Here is an 8,995-nt window from a genome sequence, read left to right as displayed (position 1 = left end):
AAATGTCTAATCTGTCATTTGATGCCTTTTGGAGATTTTCTTTTTGGCCTCTTTATGTACATTAATATGCATTTTTACTTGGGGTGCCCAAAGTTTTGAGCCCACTCTATACAATCATAGATTTATATAACTTCTAGGATTGTTATCTATCACGCATATCAGTGTATAAACTTATACAAAACTGTTCAAACAACATAAAATCTGTGTCTGTCATCCATTACCAAACAGCACAACAAGATACATTTTCAGTGCACATGTGTGTGTGCGGTTGGACAGGAAAAGACAGAGCACCTAGAATTTATGTATATATATACATTATGTAATTATATATAATATGTAACTGACATTCAACAACATCCAACCACAGACAATAATCATGATGGGTTGTTTGGCTTATGAGCATATGTAATGATGCACAGTCATTGGGCCCTTCATTAGGTTTATCAGCCTGCTATCAAACACAGTACCTGTGTTTCTGTACATGTATCAGCTGTATGTTCATAATGCACCGTTTAGTTAAACTTCATCCTCAAAGTTCTCCCTTGGGAAACCAGTAAGGCCACTGGACTGAAGGGTTGTAGAAACATGAAACAGGTGGTGCAAGCTTGATTTTGAACACAGACTGTAAAAATGTTCGTTGTCTGAAACGTGAAGCCAACGCTGAAGCTCTTTAAAGCTGCATTCTCTCTAACCTCCAGCAGGCGGCGACTCCTCTGTTTTTAAAAAGAAGTCTGTTTCTATAGAAGTCTATCAGAAAATGAGCCTACTTCTCACTGGATTTATTACCTCAGTAAACATTATCATGAGCTTATAGACTCAATCTCAAGTCTTTTTCAATACAGCGTGATGTTTATTTAGTAAATAATGAAAAATAGAAGGATAAAGCAGGGGATGCTTTAAGACTTGTCAATCAGGACAGAGGATTAGAAATGCTAAACCTGCTAACACTGTGGACATTAAAATAGAACTCAACTTGTTTTTGGATGTTGTCTGTGTTTTCATCTCAAACTTTACCCTCTCAATGTGTGTTCTCTCTTAATCAAAGTTAAGTGGAACATAAGGTTGGTTCAAAAAAATTTTCAGCCAAGCTACCTAGCTAGCGCTAGCGTTAACATGTAATTCTGATAGCTGTCGCCTCACATTTCTCCTGATAGCTGCTGAAGATGGTACCCAAGTCTCCTACTCTGGTTAGAGGTTTAACAAGCAGAATATTCTGCCCTTCTGCACAGTACTGAAGTAGTCTTCTTTACCTATATGTAGCCTTCCTGTGATGGAGTCTGGTCGTTCTCCTTTAACCTTTGTCATCGACATTTCCATTCACAAAACCGCAGCTGATGGATTAGGGTTACCATGTCATCAGCGAAGGATGGCAATGTCAATTTGTCTGCATCTGTCTGTCTGTTTTATCAAGGTATCTCAGCCACCACTCCCTAGATTGTCACAGAATTTGGCAGGGATATTCAAGGTACTCAGTTTCTGACTAATTTAAGGAATAATTTTTGTGACACCCCTCCCTGACTATTCATTCAACATATTCAATCAGAATAAAACGTTGGCCAATGATCCCTAATCCCTCTGAAAAGGCCGCTTTGGACTGTACATACTTATTAAGACAGCTGAGAACAGATTGTCACGGTGAAAGTAGTCTTTAAAAGAGAGACATAAACCGGCAGAAGAAAATTTATAAGTAGCAGTCATCGGTTTGAGAATATAAGATATGCAAACACAATTAAAAAAGTATATGACAGGATGAAAGCATGGCATTACTTTTGATGGAAAGCAGGACTGTACAATCCACATGTTCTGTTGCAGATGGAAAACTCATCGGTTGAGACTGCATCTTGGCCCCTAAATAATAGAAGAAGAAAAAAACGCTTTTGGTTGAAAACACATGTTGACTCAAATAAACATAAACTGGATTGAATTAATGTTTTTCACTGTGTATTTTTTTATTTGGTAGAGGTTGTTGAGAGGAGCTCTCCACCCGAACCAGTGGAGATCCTGCCATCTAATGCAGGCCAGGACATCGCCCCCACCCAGTCAGCTGGTAAGACTAAACACACACACACACACACACACACACACACACACACACACACACACACACACACACACACACACACACACACACACACACACACTGGGATCATGTCCTTGGTATGTGGTAAATCTTAAAGTGACGGTCACAAAGTTATAGGTGAAGAATTTACCCCAGAACAGATTTATATTTTTGGTCATCTGGTGTCTTCCTTAGCACTTCCTCAGGCTCTTCTGCTGTAGGAATGTGTTTTCACTCTGTTTTCACTCTACCAAATGTTGCCATACCAACAGCCTTGTTTAATAAGACAGCTTTGGAGTCGTTGGGAGCCATAATTCTTCTCTTTTGACAATGCTATGCTACTTGATTTCTCATGTCCCCAGTCTTTGTGCTAAGCTAGGGTTATATGTCATTTATACCTCTTTGCTGGACGCACAAAGATGAATTGATATTGATCTTAATTAGGTATTATCTATTTTGAGGGCTCTCTCCCACATTTCAGAGTCTTAATCAGTGGATGGCGTTTTCTCAGTCCAATATTGATTGAATACTTCTTAAAACTGATCTTCTCATTAAGGTGAAACTACTGTAGCTGACGGATAACTGCTAACACATTAGCCAGCCATTAACTAGTTGCCATGATCTAATAGTCAAAATTTCAGTCCTAGCTAGTTGGCTTGCTAACTTGGTAATTAGCAAGCTAACTATCTAACCTATAATGGCGTATTAGGGGAAACGTAAAAAAAAAAAAAAAAATACGAAAGGGGGCAATATTCTGAGAACAAACTAACCCGTACTGTGCTGCGTTCCGGACACGCAGCAACCCCCACAAGCAATTGCTTGATATTCTGCCAGCCGCGGTGCGTCCCAGAAGTGTGCGTGATGCAGATATGTCCTGCATAATTGACTTGGCGAAACATCAGTCCAGATAGAGATGCAAAAGGAACGGATACCTGCTACCTTCAGATGGCTGTGAAGAGAAGGCCTTCCAGTAATAATGGCTGCAGGGAATGTGCTTGATACATCAAAAGAAGCCTTCCCAGGCCTGCAAGCTATTTTAGGAAAAACTACCCAAAATAGCCTGAACTCAGCAGGCGCACAATTCACAGCAATGTCACTTCATAGTCTGAATCTTTATGATATGCTGATTCTAGACTAAAATCACAACTAATTTCTTATTGCTTCCAATCCAATTGCAAAGTAATTTTATTAGGGCATCCACTGCAAGCATAATACAAAGCAAGCTTTTAGATGCAGTTGATCCAATCTTGCAAAGTGAAGCAATGTGGTTCCTGACTTGTAAATTTGTTATAATTCAGAGCAGTAGCTGGGCCAGAGCATGCTTAACTCAACAGGTAAAAGGACCAATTGATCTTTAGAAAAGTATTCAAAAAGAGCTGAAACAACAAGACATATGCAAAAGCTTCCACAGTATCAAGAGGACTTCTTCATTTTGGAGATTGTCCTTATGACCTGTTGTGCAGAAATCTGCCTACATGAAGGAAACCAGGCAACTGGTGTGCTTTGGTAAAATTTCAATAAATAAATGAAAATAATGAATTACATTAATATCTTTCTGTTCAGTTTCTCCCATTGCACTCACTCACCCTGTGCTCAGATCTTTGAGGTTGCTTTTTAGTGCATGATTTGAACTTGTGGTGTTTTTCTATTAAGCTCTTAACCTGTGGCAAATTAACAGTATGTTGTGCTTCCTCATGGTTCTTATCATAGCATTTTGTATTATTAGTTCTAAAACTTCTGCTATATTAATACTTTTCTGTATCTCTCTCTCTCTCTCTCTCTCTCTCTCTCTCTCCCACTCTCTTTTGTGGCCCAGAGGTGGATGAGTGCCAGATCAACCCTTATATTTGTGGCCAGGGGATTTGTTACAACACAGCAGAGGGTTACACCTGCCACTGTGATGATGGATACCACCTGGATGACACCCAGTCCACCTGTGAAGGTGAGGAGTCCAGTCCTGTGGTCAAAGCCATCTAAATGATCTAGTCCCATTAAATGAATTTAAGGCCATGTTAAAAGGCCATGTAATTCAAAAATGCAACTGTCACATGTGACCTATTCCTTTCTTCTATGTGGGATTTTGTTTATGCTGTATTTCTGTTTTTTATTGAAACTGGTGTGCCGTCTTGGCCAGGTCTCCCTCGAAAAAGAGATTTCAATCTCAAGGGACTTCCTTGTTAAATAAAGGTTAAATAAAAATAAAAAAGCCAGTGATTGAGATCAAAGATCATCTTGTGCATGTCCATGTAAGCTGGTTGGTCTAAATAATAACCATCTTTGTATGCATTGTGCAGAAGGAGCAGGGCACCACTCACAGCATCTAACATGCTAAGATAATTATGACCGAGTTGTGTTAAGATACAACAGTAACTTGAAATTAATTTGTCTGTTACAAAAGACACAGCTGATTTCCAATCTACTGGGAACTCGTTTAGATTATGTTCCTCAAGACCTTCTAAATTACCTTAAAGAAGTCATACACATCAAGATAAACCCATGGATGATTTGCATTGGACTCTTCTCTGAATTATTGACTCTGGACATGATCATTGACTCTGGACATGATTATTGACTCCAGACAGGAGTCTGCATAGGGGGTGGGGCCAGCAGAGGACGTCATTGGGACAACACAAGGAGTCCTGAACAACCTCTGTGTCCATGTTCTCTGAGCAACTTTCATTCAAATGAATGAATGGGTGCCACAGTGGAACGCAGGTTCCAGTTCACTAAAATCATCCATAATTGATTTTGTTCTATGTTGTGTGCTTTGGTGTGTGTGTCCAGATGTAGATGAGTGTTTGGAAAGCCCATCTTTGTGCTATGGCGGTCGCTGCAAGAACACAGAGGGCAGTTTTCTGTGTGTGTGCGCGCAGGGATTCCTCCTGGATAAAGAAGGAACCACTTGTGTTGGTACGTACCAAGCCTCCAGTCATTTTTTCCTAATAACCTTAGACAGTAAAAGTAGCTTAGCCTCTGTTCAAATTTCCAGGCACACACCAGACTTTTAACTGAGTGGGCGTTGGGCCATTGCATGAAATCACATGACTGACAAGAGTCACATGACAAGTTTAACAGCAACCATGAATATCTTAATGTTTTAAATCGGTTTTTTATATGTAAGTGAGTTGTCTTTTGCTTTTTTCCACTTTGGCCATCCCCTGGGAAATAAATACACATGATAAGCCAACAGTGATAGGACCCAATGCAGACAGACTGCTGCCTTTCCATCATTTATGCCCAGTGAAGGTATATACAGGCAGGTGCAGGTAGGCGGGCAGGGCCAGAGTCAGGGCCAAGGTAGTCTGTATCCATTCCAGTTCCAGGATTGGTCAAATGCCACCGGAAATTCTTCCGGATGTCTTTTACTTAGGCCGGAGGTCCGTCCCCATCCTCTGTCTCTGTGTTGGCGCTCTAACCTCTGGTGGATTTCTGAGGTCTATGGTTACCTGGTCCTCACATCTCTGCAGGGTAATCAAGACAGCTAGCTAGACTATCTATCCAATCTGAGGACTATGGTTACCTGGTCCTCAGATTACTGCAGGGTAATCCAGACAGCTAGCTAGACTATCTGTCCAATCTGAGGACTATGGTTAGTTGGTCCTCAGATCTCTGCAGGGTAAATCCAGACAGCTAGCTAGACTATCTGTCCAATCTGAGGACTATGGTTACCTGGTCCTCAGATCTCTGCAGGGTAAATCCAGACAGCTAGCTAGACTATCTGTCCAATCTGAGGACTATGGTTACCTGGTCCTCAGATCTCTGCAGGGTAATCCAGACAGCTAGCTAGACTATCTGTCCAATCTGAGGACTATGGTTACCTGGTCCTCTGATCTCTGCAGGGTAAATCCAGACAGCTAGCTAGACTATCTGTCCAATCTGAGGACTCTGGTTACCTGGTCCTCAGATCTCTGCAGGGTAAATCCAGACAGCTAGCTAGACTATCTGTCCAATCAGAGTTTTCTGTTGACAACTAAAACTACTTCTGAACATACACATGTTCCACCAAAACAAGGTTCAGGTTGTGGTTCAAAAAGCACACGGCAACTTGGATCTGCCCGTGAATTGGCCAGTTCTATACTGCAGGATTGATGAGAAAAAGGGGAATCAGGTGAACAGGTGGGCCAGGATGTTAGGTGACTGGCACTGGAGGGAAAGATGTGAGTACAACTGATGGACAGGTAGAGAATGACAATCAACACAACTAACATCAGCTGCCGGAACATTTTGAATACAATGATCAAAACGCCCAGTACTATTATCATTGCTATCATTATTTTCCTTATTGAGAAGAAACAGATAAAAATGGATTGTAATAAGAATAAAAAGGTTAACAGCTGCATTAGGATGGTTCAGATTCATACCATACCAACTTTATTTGTTAAGCACTTTACAACAACCAAAGCTGGACACAAATATGCTACAGAAAATAAACAAACATATTTAAATTAATAACATACAATTAAAAACACACAAAGTAGCAAATAAGAACAAGTAAATGAAGTCGACATCTTACTATGTGCAAAAGCCCAAGAGGAAAGAGGGGTTTAAAAACAGATAAAGAAGAGGCCTGTTTTACAGCAAAGGCAGATATTCCATAGTTTAGGGGCAGACACAAGCAAATGCACGGTCCCCTCTGAGCTTACGCTTAGTTTTAGGCACAGTCAGGAGCAGCTGATCATCTAACCTGAGAGCGCGGACGGGTTTATAAGAGTGTAAAAGCTCAGAGAGGTATTTTAAAATGGATCCTAAATTGAATAGAAGCAGTGTAAGTGAAGCTAAATAGGGGGAGATGTGCTCATGTTTACGTGTTGCCCGTTAAAAGACGTGCTGCTGCATTTGTATCATCTGGAGACGGGTGATGGGGACCCACTAACCCCCACTATAGTGAATACATAGTCCAGCCGTGTAGTTATAAAGGCATGGATTGCAGTTTCAAAATGTTGCCTTGACAAAATTGCTTATTTTGGCCAGTTGCCTCAAATGAAGAAGCTGATTTGACAACAGCTTTGATTTGATTGCAATTTAAGCTCAGGGTCCACTTTAACTCCTAGGTTTAATGTTAGATTTATATAGGGTGCAAGGAGCCCAAATCTACAGGCAGGGTCCCAGTGGTGCCTCCAAAACCTCACTTCTGTTTTTTAGCTTGCAACTTAAAAAGTTCAGCGCCATCCAGGCTTTTATGTTGTCAAGACAATTGAATAGTTGTCCAACTGAGTTATCGTTTTTCTTTTCAAGAGGTACATAAATCTGACTGTCATCTGCATAACAGTGGAAAGAAATTCAGATTCAGAACAAACACAATGTGCATTCATTCATGTACAAATATTAACCTTTCCTTTTCCTTGGGTTTTCACCCTCTTTGTTTATGTAGTCGTAGCTAGTAGGCCACATGCATTCACAGCTTAGACTCTGAACAGCCACTCCAGTTCTTTCTGTTATTTTCCTCCTGACAGCTCACTTTCTCTTCATGTCTATACCTTTATTAATTGGGGTCTTAAAAAGCCTCAAGATAAGATTTTTTTTAAGTTGAAATATTTTAAACTTGCAGAGCACACACATGCACATTTCATGTCAAAACAAGGTGACGCATTAGGGCACTGTGTATGCCATGCACAACCACAGCCTATGGCACTGGTCAACACTTGGTCAGACATGAACTCTGCACATGAACAAGTGCATACTAATATAAGTCAGTGGAATCTTGGACGAGACCAGTGACCACATTGTTACCTGCGTCTGCACCACCCTTCTTCGTCCCCCTTATTGGGATGTGAATTGGAGGCACTCTGTCATTATGTGGTTTCCTGCCATTTCAACGCAGCCTTCCCCACCCACCAAAATGATAATGAATTAGGGCTGTGAGGGTAAAACAGGACTGATGGTTGTTTACCCAGAGCTACTGTATAATTAAATCTCTTCTCGTCAGCTGTGGAAGATGAAGGAAATTATGACTTCTTTGAGAGTTTTAAAAGGATGTGGCTATGCAGCCAAGGTATCTATTAATAATACCAATACGAAAACAGGCTCAGGAGTTTAAAAAAATATTTTGGAGTTGTAAAAAAAGAGTCATGACACTCTGGTGCAAAGTCAGCCAACCAACAACCAGACGTTGCAACCATACATCCTCTTGTTTTCTCCATTTCGGGGGGGAAAGTGGGTGTACAGGCTGAACAGTAGGGAGCTGAACACACAGCCCTGGGGTGCTCTGTCCGGTCATGGAAAACCTGGAAAAGTCATGGAATTTTACAATCTTATTTTCCAGGCCGGTAAAGCCGTGGAATTAGTAAAATCCTTGAAAGTTTTGGAAAATACATGGAATGTTATTGTGTGCAATGAAACTAGTTGTTACAATTTTCTCAGGCACACATGCCACGCACCGAGCAGTCCCTAAAGAGGCTACGCTACTCTTAAAACTAATGCATCAAGCTGTGTCAACACCCTAATAGATAAAGCACCAAAACACTGAATGTTTGAAACACATAAATCAAAAAAATGAATCTCTACGGAAAAAAAATTACAATGATACAGAGCTCCAATTGTGGCTTTTTCAGGTAAGCTACTGGGAACCATATTTCAAACCATGCCTTTGCCCCACTACTACTTTTAAATTGTAATGGATTTTTGAGATGGAGTAATGGACATGGGCAGCCTAGGGTGTTCAGAGAAGGAGACAAGAAAGACAGTGTTTGTGTACATGGGTGCATATATATATATATATATGATCCAATGTTACCCACCTAGAATTACATTGACATTAGCTACTTGTAAACCAGCACCTTTACTGTAGGCACAAAAGCTCTTTTCCCCTTCGTTCCCCCTACAGGTTGGGAGGGGAATTGTCTGTTACTGTTACCATTATTCTTATGTCTCATTCCAACACGTTAATGAACCACTGAAACGATTTTGGAAACATTTTAAGGTACAATAGAATCTTTG

At 40.7% G+C, this 8,995-nt stretch overlaps 1 protein-coding gene across 1 annotated transcript in view; it reads left to right on the top strand.

The window, feature by feature from the left end:
* ltbp1 (latent transforming growth factor beta binding protein 1) overlaps positions 1 to 8,995 on the top strand; it is a 167,962-nt gene that overhangs the window by 126,149 nt on the left and 32,818 nt on the right. The window contains exons 19-21 of the mRNA XM_032541703.1: positions 1,961 to 2,047; positions 3,876 to 4,001; positions 4,844 to 4,969. Coding sequence (XP_032397594.1) covers positions 1,961 to 2,047; positions 3,876 to 4,001; positions 4,844 to 4,969 — 339 coding nt within the window. The remainder of the gene's footprint in view (positions 1 to 1,960; positions 2,048 to 3,875; positions 4,002 to 4,843; positions 4,970 to 8,995) is intronic.

The sequence above is a fragment of the Etheostoma spectabile genome, chromosome 17 (assembly GCF_008692095.1).
Source record: "Etheostoma spectabile isolate EspeVRDwgs_2016 chromosome 17, UIUC_Espe_1.0, whole genome shotgun sequence".
NCBI lineage: Eukaryota > Metazoa > Chordata > Actinopteri > Perciformes > Percidae > Etheostoma > Etheostoma spectabile.
This window is presented reverse-complemented; position numbering and strand designations above follow the sequence as displayed.